At 40.1% G+C, this 13,947-nt stretch overlaps 1 protein-coding gene across 5 annotated transcripts in view; it reads right to left on the bottom strand.

The window, feature by feature from the left end:
• The window catches only part of mcf2l2 (MCF.2 cell line derived transforming sequence-like 2), a 154,014-nt gene that overhangs the window by 83,156 nt on the left and 56,911 nt on the right, over positions 1-13,947 (bottom strand). For all 5 annotated transcript variants that reach the window (XM_067597970.1, XM_067597966.1, XM_067597969.1 and 2 more), the window contains exons 7-15: positions 13,735-13,884; positions 12,307-12,431; positions 12,106-12,220; positions 11,613-11,732; positions 8,715-8,906; positions 6,281-6,472; positions 6,008-6,194; positions 5,696-5,799; positions 1,183-1,271 (exon numbers count right to left, since the gene is read on the bottom strand). In XM_067597970.1, the coding sequence (XP_067454071.1) occupies positions 1,183-1,271; positions 5,696-5,799; positions 6,008-6,194; positions 6,281-6,472; positions 8,715-8,906; positions 11,613-11,732; positions 12,106-12,220; positions 12,307-12,431; positions 13,735-13,884 (1,274 nt within the window). The remainder of the gene's footprint in view (positions 1-1,182; positions 1,272-5,695; positions 5,800-6,007; positions 6,195-6,280; positions 6,473-8,714; positions 8,907-11,612; positions 11,733-12,105; positions 12,221-12,306; positions 12,432-13,734; positions 13,885-13,947) is intronic.

Below are 13,947 nucleotides of genomic sequence, written 5' to 3' on the forward strand. Positions count from 1 at the left end.
CTCCAGTTGGCATGCGATGTCAAATCCAAACATTTGTTTAGGTAATTAATTCTGTTTCTCTAATCATCGCCCAGTCCAACTGTCAAGTTCAACCTCTTTCATAGTGACTGGACTACACTTAAGTCTATCCAAAAGAAATTGGATGGAAGCCATGAGGAAAATTTTGTCAGAGATCTTCTAAAATCATTAATGGCAAAAGTCTGGGAAGAATACATCACCTTTGAAGGTACAGCAGAAGGATTTTTTTTTGTGTTTTTTTTTTTTTAATCAATACACTCATACAAAAAGGATCTTCTTCCTCAGGATGTCTTTTCTTTTCATTAAATTGAAATTCAATTCTAAAGCTAAAACACTAAATCCCAGTGATTGAAATTAAAAATGTATTAAATTATTTCAAATAGTTCTTTTTCTACTTCTTATTGTTTACTCTTATTCACTAGCCTTTTATGCAAGAATGTACCACCATGCATGTTACTGCACATACTGAATGAGCATGTGACAAATAAAACCATTGAATGTTGAAAGTCTAGTTGAGATGTCATAGGAAGTCTGTCAGAACCTTTCAGCTGCAGAGCTGTCTGACCATCAGCATGGATAAAGGCTCAGATACAGAAGCTTCAGTGTGAAGGATGCTTAATGATGCGGGAGCTGTAGCTCATTACAGTGTGTAACACTAGAGAATGCATATCATACAATTTTCCTGTAGTCATTCAGGGGAAGTTTGGAGTCATTTCACTATCTGAGATGGTTGAGGTGGTGGAAAATCCATTCAATCTAACTAAACCACAAAAAAGCAAATGTGGAGCCTAAAGTTAAACCCAACTCTATTTAGAAACTGATTGTGTTGCTCAGATCTGACTGCCTCCTTACAGTGCGAAGTCACGGATAAATTCCACACCGGGGTCTAACATCACGTCCTTCACGCTGTCACCTGGATGTTAACAGTTAGACCGCTGTGTCTGAAATATGCTGGTCACATACGCAATCCTCGTGGTGCATACGTGCTATAAATGACTCCCCTGCACCCACCACACGCAAGCTATGTACGGAATGACTCATCTTAGATGTCTCTCTGTTCTCTGTGGTTGGTTCATAACTACACAGTTTTGTCTTTTACAGTGTAGTGGTGTAGTAGGAAAATTACTGCATGTGAACACTCTGGAACAGCATTTTAGTCCTTACCTGCGTCTGCTGGACAGACTCTCCTCTGTCTCATTGGACACAATGACATGCGTGGAGCCTCCTTGGCTTTCCTCATGCATCACCTCAATCTGTGACACACAAACACACACACATATACATCTAGTTATTATGGAAAAGGGGCTTTCTATATCATGTCAAAAATGCAGATGGATACCAACGTAACATTAGTAAACTAAATGTCTTCTTCTCAAGCTTTGTCCCGATACAACTGCTTAATAGAGCACTCAGGCAATCTCTGTCGACTTGTAAAGTCAGAACATATCCTGTGACCACATTGTCTCGATCAGGTGTTTGCATTCAGGTGGTCAATAAGTCACTGGTAAATATTTGACTGGCCCAAAAGTAAAGCTACTGCAGAATGTAGAATGCAAGCTGATTCTTGTCCTTATTAGCAGGGGGCTTCACTGCAGAGGTTGGTTTAATGATTTACTGTGGTAGTAATAATGGTAATAACTAATTTAAACAAAAGGTAATAAGGTCAAATTTTACTGCCATTTTCAGTCTGACTGCAGCACAACAGCCCTGCAATAATATCATATGCTTATTGACGGTATTATGTTCAGATTTTGTTGAAATTATTTTCTAAAGGTAAATTGATTTGTATGATGTACTGATCGTTACTGATGATACTGACCATTTCTAATCTGTCATCCACTCAATTTATATAAAACTTGCCAGTATATAACACAATTCAACAGCAAAATAACTGTTAATTTGAATAAAGGCCTCTCAGGTCCAGCAAAAACTGAACATTATAATCTTGGATGGATTTGCTGCAATGATATTGTACTGTACTACATTAGGTTTAGGTAGGTGTACCTAATGAACTGGCAACTAAGTGTATTAACCTAATACATTGTTTGCGAATTGCATGAACTAAAACACAGACTGAGATCTCTGTTAAATTAAACTTGTCTTTAAAGCACTGGTATCTACCACATTGTCATTCTTTCAAGGGAAACATCTTGGTGGTAAATATAAAACATTTTGGATTTGTCTTTTCCTGCAGATGGAAAAGATTCCTGCAAGTGACCATGCCGACACCAAAACAGTGATTACAAAATTTACTATAAGTTTCCACTAATACGTCATTTCAAGTCTCTCATATTAACGATAAAATCAAAACCGGATTTAATTTTGTTTACATTTAGCCACATATATGCGCCTTTGTTAGCCAGATCACAAGTGTGATTGCAGCTGTCTTACTTTACCTGGACTAGACTCAAATGATAGCAAGCTCTACTCCAGCACAGAGGGTAATGGTATTGCACCTAAAACAGTTTGGAAACTTCCAAAAAATACCAGAGGAAACTTGTGCTAAAATCAATTAGCTAGCTTGCTAACAATTATCCCACCAATGGCACAATATTACCATGCAATATTTTTGCCTTTGGTGAAGACCACTACCAGATTAGAGTCATAAATTCTTGCCATGGTTGGCAGAGAGACCTTTGCAGACTACATGTTGAAACCCGACTTGCCATCTTTTATGACTTGCAAATGATCAGGAAAGGAGGTGCCAGGGACTGAGATTACTGTTGCACCTTGTTGTCAAAGTAGGTAAGAGAACTGGGGGAAAATGCCTCTTTGTCAGGATTGGAGGGTTCCTAGATGCTGCATTGGTTGTCTTCCATTGTGACTCACTACATGTGATACAACTGTCGCACCCAAACTTAATTTTTGTTCCTGACGTTCTTTCTGTCACTTTATGTAATAGGGAGAGTGATAGCTCAGTTTGACAGACTCTGTTAGTGGCCACTTACACTGACCACTTCCTGACATGTACTTACATATGGGAGGATTGTGCACCTAAAGGCACGTTTTCCCAGTTAAAGAGTTTTTGGGGGGAGTTTTTTGTTATTCAAATCAAAGGTCTAAGGAAGGAGGATGTTGTTTACTGTGCAGACTGTAAAGCCCCTTGAGGCAAATTTGGGGATTGTGATATTGGGCTATGTAAAAAAATGAAAGACTTGACACGCCTCTTCCATTTATTGTGTGTGGTGTTGTTGCAATGCCTCTGTGCGGATGTCCACAGTGTGCTGACCTGAGCAGGGGTGTGCTTAAAGTTTTTATTTGTTGAACTTTGACCCAACCCCAACCAACCACCGTTGATCACTTGAACTGCTAGAACTGCAGGATGGAAGAAAAAAATTACTTGTTTTTCTGAATTTCCTGAACTGTGCAGTAACAAACTGGCCTCATATCCATACCAGAAAACAAGGTAAGCTACGAGGTTTGTTACAAAAACAGTGTTTGAATCTCTGCAATGTAGCAAACTACTGCTAGCAACATTTAGCATTGTAGCTTGTAGGTTTTGACTAAAATCAGTCCAATAGATAATCAAAAGTGGTAAATACTGTGCCAACCAATGCGGTTGATGCAGCACAACACCCTTGGCTTTCCACTGTTATGTAAATATGCCTTAAGAGAGACAGATAGATTTACACCTTTTCAACATCTGGCTGGACAGTCTCTAAAATCACCTCCATGTGGTTGTGGTGGTTTTCCAGGTTGTGCAGTGGGATTGCAGTTCGTCTCTATTGCTTATTGGTTGTGACTGCACTTGGCCGCTTTGATATCAAATAGCTATCCCATCTGCCTGAGACACATGAGGAGGCTGAGTGTAAATTAGTCATTAAGTCACTGAAGGATGAATCCATGGTTTAAACTAATAAGGCAGGTGTGTCTTTAAATCTTTTACCACCTTAAAAGTCCTTGGTTATTGTTTTTTACCTTTATTTACAGATGCATGGCAGACTGCCTGACTACTGTTTGTTACACATATTTCCACACGAACAGCAGAGACCGAAGCGCCTTTCATGGGTATCTAAGATGAGTTGTTAAGGAGGGGAGCAGCTGAAAAAAAACCTGCTTGATTACACCTCATCACTTGCAATTCAGCACCGGTTCATCTGAGCATGTTAAAGAAACTCGATACAACTAACGACAAGAGCAGAACTACTTGGTGAGCTTTTGATTTTTGGCTCTGACTTCTCACAGGAGAGAGGACAGTGAAACATGACACCCGACAGGCGGATTTCTTGTTCGGTCTGCCCACATCAATTATGGAGGAAGGTTTATGGTCTAACACACCAACACTATCACTACACAGACAGACCCTGTTTGTCAGCAGCACAAAATAACCTCAGGGCGTGCATCCAAAATTATGCATGTTGTAAACCAATTAATGAGATCAGAGCAAAATCGCAGCAGAGCAGCAAACAGCAGCAGGGTTGCATACTGATTAGTGAGACCCTCCTTCAGCCAGAGGGACTTTGTTTAAACCATGATCCCCCTGCTGACAAAACACTGAGTCCCATCCAGCTTCAGGGCTGCTGTTCTGGAGGTTACCTCTGACCTCCCTGAGAAAGGATGGGAGTGTGAGGAGAGTGCAGTTCTGTGGGAGCAATAGATTTTGCTTGTAGTTTTGTTGTTTTGCTCATTATCCTCATTTTGTGTTACAGAGAGACGGTGAGATGGAGCATTAGATGGACAGGCAGATTGGTACACCGTTGGCAGTCACCCACACATTGTATTGGACTGTCAAGAGGAAGAAGTAGCTAGGCGTTAAAGTGAAACTGTCAATTTATCACCTCGATTTAGGTTGCAACCCTCACTTGAACAAAAGAATAACAAGGAGGATACAAATGAGAGATTGTCTGGGTTCAACTTTATGGTTTCAGTATGTGTTTGGTCAGTCACACAACAAGAGTCATCCACAGCATGGTGTGTGTGTGTGTGCATGCTGTGCCAAGTGTGTGGTGAGATATACATGAGAAAGCCCCGGCCTATATACGGCTAAACAGTTGGGCAATAGGAGATGTGTATCTGTTTGTGTGTGTGTGTGTGTGTGTCCATGTCTCTCTTTGTGTGTGTTTGTGTGTATGTGTGTGTGTGTGTTGTGCCAGGTGTGTGGCATGTGGTGAGATGTTAGGGGTAAAGTGCAAGAAAGCCACAACCTATATACTGCTATACAGATGGGGGACAGCGGATGTGGACGTGTGTGTGTGTGTGTGTGTGTGGTGGAGGGGGGGGAGTGGGTTGGTAGACGTGGTTTCATATATCCTGTGTGCCACTCTACAAATGAATTTAAGTTTCCAGTCAATACACTCTCTTGGCATGATATAGATATATATATATTTATATGTATACTATATACTATTATTTTTGTTTTGTTGTAATTTTTGTTATTCATGATGGTTTGGCAACATTTATTATGTATTTCTCTGCATAAACAACCCATAATTACTACCGACCCATAACACAACAGATAAGCATTAGAAAAAAAAGAAAAATAATCAAAATGTGTTTTATTGTATTCAGTAGGTCATTGCAGAGGATGTAATGAAGCCTTGTTTTGATCAGAAAAAATTAAAAATATGTTTCACATATCTAAACTTAAAAGCAGGTCAAATTTGACCCAAACACAATAGGAGGGTTAAAAGGCAATTATGATGCAGTGAGATTTCAAAGTGAGATGGGAGGATAGTACCTTGATGCCTCCTTTGGCCTTGCGTATGTTCTTCTTCTTGTTGGGATCGGCCTCAGCTGGTTGCTTGCCGCTGTTTGAGTTATCTGAAGCTCTGCGGGCGAGAGCTGGAATGAATGAAGAAGACACAGCATGGGTTACCTTGGTAATTCTTCAGAACTGATATTACTGATATGACATGTACGAGCTTGCAGCTTCAGGTGTCAGTTATGCCTCTTGCAGTCACAATTAAAATCGTCTCAACCGCTTGAACCAGTTACACTAGGTTCACCATCTGCTACGTAAATCAGTAAGTTATAACGACATTCAACTCACGCTGCTGGCTCCCAGTGGTCCTAGAGGGATTCTTCAGTGAGGGCCGTTTGGGAGAGGACTCAGGCCTCGGGGCGACAGGCTGGACAGGCCTTGTCTGTTTGGCTGACAACCTCTTCAGACTGACATGTCGCTTCTCGAACATCTCCTGGACGTCCTCCAGCCGCTTCAGTGCCTTCAGGACACTGGCCTGAGGGCACAGAGCTCAGTATCAATCCTCTTCCTGTTCATTTTTGTAACAGAGTATCAAAACTTAAACATTTTTGTGCCTCATACCTTGATATCCTCAGATAGGACGACCTCATACTGATTGTGGAGGTTTCTCAGTTCAGTCAGTTGGTTCTTTTCTGCCGAGTCCAGAAAGCATTCAATGTCGGTCAGTGCTGACTCTGCTCCCTCCTGAGACTGACACTTATCTACAGCCTGGGAGGCCAGTAGGTAGATGCCAGACTCACACCACTGGTTCACCTGTACACAGCAGAAATTCATGACATGTTAAAACTGGGCAGGATTTCAATGCAGCATTGAGTATCCATTTCGATGTGGCAGGCTAGCATGAAGGTCCTGCATTTGGAAGCCACTGGGGCCAATTTGCAGTAGTGAAAGAAGTACTCAGATCCTTTACTAAAGTAAAAGTACATGAGTATTACAAGCTTGGTGTAGTTTAAGTATTGCAGTAAAAGTACGTAAGTATTATGAGCTTGATGTAGTTAAAGTATTGCAGTAAAAGTAGTGGTTTGGTCCCCTTGAATGATATATTATTATATATGACATCATTAGGTTATTAATACTGAAGCATCAGTGTGTAAGCAGCATGTTACTGTTGTAGCTGCTGCATTAAAAATGAGACCTGAGTTCAATGAAACAGGAATTTCCCTTTAATCACAGATATTTGCATTACAGTTTATGTAAATACTAAGTAAATAGTCATGGGGTTCCAAGAGTCTTATGCGTTTGCACTGTCTGTGGATTTCACTATGTAACAATGTCAACAAATCAAGTAAAGATATAGAGGCAGCAGCTTACAAAAGCTTACATACAGTCACCTTCCTTAGAAAGGAGAAAGAGCAAAAGTAAGTGGGTAGAAAAAACTAATCAGTCAACTGCAAATAGTTTAGTAGTTTTAAACATACAAACACAGACTATGTGTCAAGATTGCTGCATTATTTTTTGGCCATTTAGAGGAAACAGAGCAAGTTAAAAACACTGCATTGATTTATCATCACCTCATAAATTTGTTATGGCTAACATATTAGCATTTACACATCCAGCAGACACAGAGCAACATTAGCATTCATTTGGAGTCTTGTTTTTGTCCACCTGATGAATATAAGTCCAGTATTCCCTCTCTTTTTAGCTGTGTTTTGATCTAAACCAATATGCTGTTATGCCAAAAGGGTCTGTAGAGCTAAAGGGAACTGCAGAGTTGAGTAAAAATACCTTCTGTTCCTCTGAAAAGTTTTGTTTTATACATGAATAGTCCTACTATAGGTGTACATACTGTAGGTGATATGAAGAAGTGTGATCCAACATTTGTCTCAGCAACCACATAAACTACAGACCAGCAGCTGGAATTATAGTTGATGAATAGAGGCAAGACAATTAATCTGTTGCTGTTTGAATTCAAATGTGACCACAAGCGACAGAGTGGAACAGTCACACAGGAACTCACTCTCTGCCATCTTACTCTCAAACAGGCTGAACCACAATAATAACACTTATCACAGTACACTGCTGACAGACACTTCTTCAAGGAAAGATAACTCACTGCTCAAACATTCACAAGAAGTCACAAGAAGTCACAAGATGTCACGCACCAGTGCATGCATCAGTATATCCATATGACTTACATTCATCAGGTCACCAGAGACAAGACTTTAAATGAACACTACTGTTGCTCCCTATCTGCTGGATGGAAAAAGACAACTGATTGCTAGACCATCTTTATAAAGTGATAATATGTCAGTGCTGTGTTTATAGCCTCTTCCACTGCCCCCAAGTAGCCAAAAACCATTTAAAAGAGCAGTTATTAGCCCAACAAAGTACTGTTTTTGCCACACTAGCAGCATGGCTCTGGGAAAGTTGGTCAGTCCACCATTTTGGTCCAGAATGATTTATATCAGCAAATGTCTGAAAAATTGCCATGAAATTTTCCACATTTATTATGACATTCCCATCAGCCTCATTTGTACTTTGTGTTTAGTGCTAATTAGCAAGTATTAGCATGCTAACAAGCTAAACTATAATGGTGACCATATCATACCTGATAAACCCTGTGAACATTGTCAATGTGAGCAATTAGCATGCTAATTTTTGTCCACAACTCATAGCACCATTGTGCCTTCATACAACTTCACTGTGCCAACTAGCGAGGCTGTAGACTTTTAGTCTTGTTTATTCTGAAATAACAACCAAAATCACAACGTTGACACCAAAAGAAATGAAAGGTACGGAATATAAATGAAATATAAAAATCACAGACAGTGAATGAAACATCATTACATAAACGCAAGTCTGAAAAACAAGATTTCGGGGATGAAAACAGATTCAGCAGCCTTTAATAAATTAAGCAAAGACTCATTCAAAGGCTGATCCAGAGTCAGTCTGTGGTCATTTACACATGCAAACACAGATGATCCAAGTGCAGCGGATCTAACTTGTGTTTCTGTGTGTGACGTCTGTAGATGTAGAAGTCGTATCATAACCTCACCTTATCAATGCCCATGTGTATCTGCAGGGATTTGGACAGGACATCTGTCTTTTTCTTGGCCTCGTTGCTGAAGTCGTCGCAGACCCGTCTGAGTTCCACACATTTAGGTCGAATGGAGTCCACAGCGTAGTGGTTGCTCTGGATCAGCTGGTCACCATGCAGTGCATGGAGCTGGGCCTTTTCTACTGTGGGCTGGAAGAAAAGCAGATTACATTATATTATGGCATATTAAGTCAAGATAACAAAATCTCAAGGGTGTCCACAATCAACTGTATCTGCTGAGGCAATTATATGTATATCAGTGTAGATATTTTGCTGTTACTTGTAAACTACTAATACAAATTTTTGACTATTGCTTTCTAGTCAAGTGCCCATATAAAGTAGCTGTCATGAGAATCAAAACTTTGTCCTAAGTTTTTATGTGATGGAGCATTTCTTGGACATTGGGGGCCTCTTCTTATTTCCATGGAACAGTGTTCTAATTAAGTCCATTGTGTGTGTGTTTTAGTTATCAGCTTTGTGTACAGTACTATTATATTTTTGGTAAGCATGGCTAAGTATATCTAACCTTCGCCCTTGTTTGGCACAGACTATAAAGTTTGACTGAATTATTATCCCAGTCCAGCCCTTGATGATGGTTGGTCACAGAAGCCCCTCAGAAGACTTCCCTCTTAATCTGCTCGTAATGTCTTAAAAAGCTCTTCAACTGAAGTGAAATCTAATCACACTGCATCATTTCTAGGAAACAGCAGGAACAGCGCCTGCAGCCACATTCTGCTGAAATCACCTGAGACAGGTTTAGACATATCAGATAACAGGTTTTCTGGTCTAAAATCTCATTGGTTCATTTTGAATGCTTGGCATTGATTGCCGAGGAAATAAAGATATAAGCCAGTTTATCTGGATATTTTACATCAGTGTGTTTATGTATTTTGTATAGAATATGGAATGTAATAATGAAGTCAGTACGGTCTTGTGTGTTAACATATGGATAAGGAACACACCGGACCACACCACAATGGGAAAACATGAAGATAGCATCTGTGATGTCACCACACAGGATTGTGAGTAGAGACCGTTTGAAGTGTAGATTTGAGTTTATCGCATCCTACCATCTTGGCTGTTTACTGGGACCAGAAAATCCAAATTAGGTCAAAGAATGTGGGTAAACGGGGTGAACTAAACTGAGGGACAAAGAAGAAGCAACAACCACCAGTAAAGGTCTCCGTATGCTTTAAAGGTAGTGCTTGTCGGATGGTCAAACTGCTTCTGAGACCCCCAACAGTGGAAACGTGGGGAGCTGCGTTTGACAATTTTTGTGACTTTCTGAGGAAGATAATCGGATAATCACACACACTTTATGCATCGAGTGGCTAGGTGTGCGCTGAATTGATCTCTTTTTTACTCTTCACACAACTACTTCAGTCACTTTTGGTGACCAACACCATGGATGCTGTCTCAAAGTGTTCACCAGTATCCTCTCGTCATACTCCTCTATACAGTTCTAACACTTTAGACCTAACTTAACCTCTCAGATCTCAGTAACAGAGCCATCACTCACACAGCACTCACCATATCACATGACCCTGGACACCTCCTAAATCCATTTTTCACTCTACTCACATTCAGTCACAGATACAGGTCACAAGATAACACTATGTATTAGTCTTTTTGTCTGCATGTACAGTACCAGTCAAAAGTCTGGACACACTTTCTCATTCAAGGGAATGGGAAGGTGTGTACAAACTTTCAACTGGTACTACATATAATGATGTATGTATTATTATATTATAATTATAATTATGGACTCTTTATTTATAAAAATGAGTCAAAAAGGGCCATAATACCAGATCTCTAAACAGAGGCTCTGAAAGTCCACCTCAGTGTGGGTCCAGGAGCTGTGGAGAGCAGTAGGCGAGCAAACTGCCAATCAATGCCCTCACAGCAGACGGACCCTCTCGTCTATGGACGTGACTTAAACAGTAGAGTCAGTGAATTTGAAGTAACTAAAGTTAAAGCCACATGACACTGGGATATTCCATGTAAAAATACTCCATTAAATTATTGTCTAATCATAAGATGATGAGCTATTTAATCTTTTTGGAAAAATGTCTTTCCCATTTTGAAATTACACATGAATGTGCTGAAAAGCCAGACATCTGAGATTTCCACCAGCACTTAAAAGCAGCATACATTTGTGGATCCGAGAGCATGAAAAGAGTCTCAGAACGCCACATACTAATGTAACCCAGTCCTCATATGTCTTGCGATCCGTGCACACACATTTAACAATCTGTAAATAAATGCAAAACAACTTCACAAACATTTTAGATATTTATATGCACAGGAAGCTTTTTCCAAAGTAATTTTTATCAGATCTATGAACTTGAAGTTGAATACACATTTGGACAAACTGTGCTGTCAGTAAAGGGAAGTAAATATTGGAATGGCCTACCACTGGCAATAAGGGAGTGCCCTACATATCCCTCCTTTAAGACTCTCCTGCTGAGTGACTACAGAGGTAAATTAGCATTCTTGCTAACTCTGGCATGTTTACATCTCATGTTTTATACTGATGTCCATTAAAGTGCTCTGTCCCAGTCAAACAAACAAACAAACAAATAAATATACTGTATGTAAAATACTGACATTAATTTAAGTTGTGATGTATTCATTTGTACAATTGTTTTATATTTGTTACATACATTTGTTTTTCTGTTTGGTATTTGTTTGTGGACTGGACAATGCATTTGTGAACACCGTAAATTACCCATAAACTAATACATATTTGTAAATCTTTTTATTTGTAGTTCAAGTGACATTCATTTGTCGACCTTATTCAGACTAATTTCTCTCCATTATTAGGGGCTATATATGGAGTGTGTGTTGTTGACTTACCTGAGCCTTCTCCTCCAAAGCTTTCAGTTCCTGTAGCAGGTGTTCAACTCTGGCAACGCAGTCCCCGATATCTGATAGGCTCGTTAGACTTTCCATCAGACTGTCTAGAGACACTTTGACCTGAAGAACCAAGGAGGGGGCAGAGACAAAGAAAAGACAGAGAAATTAATTACATTACTCTCTCATCATCACATTGTAGTGATAGGACTCACTTCACTTAAGAATATTTTAGGACAAATAGTGTCACCACTGATTAATCTCAAATTATCCCAGTCACAAAATTTGACACAGGGTCACTAAAACATGACTAATTAAGAAACCTAACTCAGAACGCACAACTTCCAAACTGACTCAGCCACTCATGATTTTCATTGTATGATTTTAAAGCGGAAGTCTTTAGAAGCTGTATGAAGAGGAGACACAGGCCAGATCCAACGGTTGCAAGCCAGAGGCAGCCAGTCAGACAGTGAGACAGACAGATCTACAGATCTACCTCTCTGAAGTCCTGTTCAAAGTGGCGTAGCTGCAGGCACTGTTCCAGTTTTAGATGGTGTTTACACCAGAACTGTTCAAAGGCGTTTTCTGTCTCATCCAGCTGAGCCAGGAGCCTGAAACACACAACAGGAACTTCATTACATACATGCTAGGAGATACTATATGACTGCATTACATTAGATAGAAGTAAACTTTTCACCTTTCCACAGTGGTTTGGTTCTCCATCTCATCTGGGTTGAGTTTGTGGCTCTCTGACTTGGCTGCCTGCTCCTTGATACAGCCTAACAAGGTGGTGCCCTGCTTCAAAGCTAGCTTCAGTTCATCCTGGTTTAGAGACACAGAAACATTGGAAAAAACATTAACATCAAAACACAAACACGGTGCATCTCAGGTAAAAAAAAGACTACTTTTCTATAGCTTTGCATTGTAGCAACTAACATTACTAATATTATACTAGAACCTCCTGTTCACACATACAGACTCACACATCAGAGACATGTACAGGAGGCCATTCACTGTGAAATAAACCTCAAAAAACATTTAAGGAAGTTGAGAAAGGTGCAACTTTAAACAAATGTCCTCTGACACAGGGGAGCAACAACTTAGAGACAACTACATTGATTCCCTCAGAATAAAAAATGTTTTTTCCTGCTCAAACTTGCAGTGCATAAAGATACTCATAACCAGAGGAAAAGCTGATTGTCATGTCAATAGCTTCCTGATTGTCTATGATATATCTATAATGAGCTACCAGTTTTATATATGAGAGAGGATGCATTTAAGCACATAACTCCAGAAACAAACGAAACTGTGTCATCGAGCACCAGCCAAGCTGCAACAAGAGAGGGTATGCTATGTAGCACAACTGCAAACTTCAAGGTCATGAGAGTGTAACACACCTATAAACTTCAAGGTCATTAGGGGCAAGAGAGAGTTGCTTCTTTCAGTTTATATGTGTGAAGAGGGGGTAAGAACATGATTACTCAAAGAGGGACTAGCAGGCTGCAGTGAATATTGTAGTGGCCCAAAGTGATGCTGCTGTGCTGTGTGGGCTCTACGTATTTCTCCTTGCATTGCATTTACACCAATCATATTCTAATTTCAGTGAATTCTGTGTGCATTTACACCTCCATTAACATGTATTTTTCCCTATAAAGATAATAAAAGGTGGAAATGGGTTCTTTGTGAGTGAATCTTTATCTTTACTGGGATCAGCACTTGTTTTCTGCTTGTGCAGTTGAAGTAAATTGGTTCTGTACTTTCCCAAAATTCATCTTTGGTGAACCGTCATGACAGTGCTAACCTTTGAGGGAACCAGAGAGTCCAAATTGGACTTTTGCCACAAACAAAACTAATCACAACCAGCTGTAAGCCAGTGCATGACCTGCAAGAAGTCGCTACATCACCACCAATTTTGCAATAAATCTTTCTGTGCTACTCTGCTGTGACCGGGCACTAATAGGTAAAATTAACAATTTGACAATCTTCCATGAACTTGTGTTCTTCAGGCATGTTGACACTTGTTTAACGTGAATCTCTAGGTACTCAGGAAACAGAAGCCTCACAGTCACAAATCTGCTTCTTTTTAATTCCAACTGGGAATCTACAGTATGTGTGTTGTCATCACCTTGAGGTTGGTGTGTTTGTCTGTGTGTGCGACGAGCAGGTCTTTGGTGCACTGGACGTCATTGGGCAGCTCCGTCTCTGCGAGGTCTGTCCCAAACTTCTGTAACATCTGGGCGGTGGTTTTCACTGTCATGGCAAAGTTCTCTATGGCCTAGGGAAGAACATCCACACACACATGTGACTCCGCAAAGACTCCGGAAAAGTAACTGTCCAT

Source organism: Thunnus thynnus, chromosome 8 (genome assembly GCF_963924715.1).
Source record: "Thunnus thynnus chromosome 8, fThuThy2.1, whole genome shotgun sequence".
Lineage (NCBI taxonomy): Eukaryota > Metazoa > Chordata > Actinopteri > Scombriformes > Scombridae > Thunnus > Thunnus thynnus.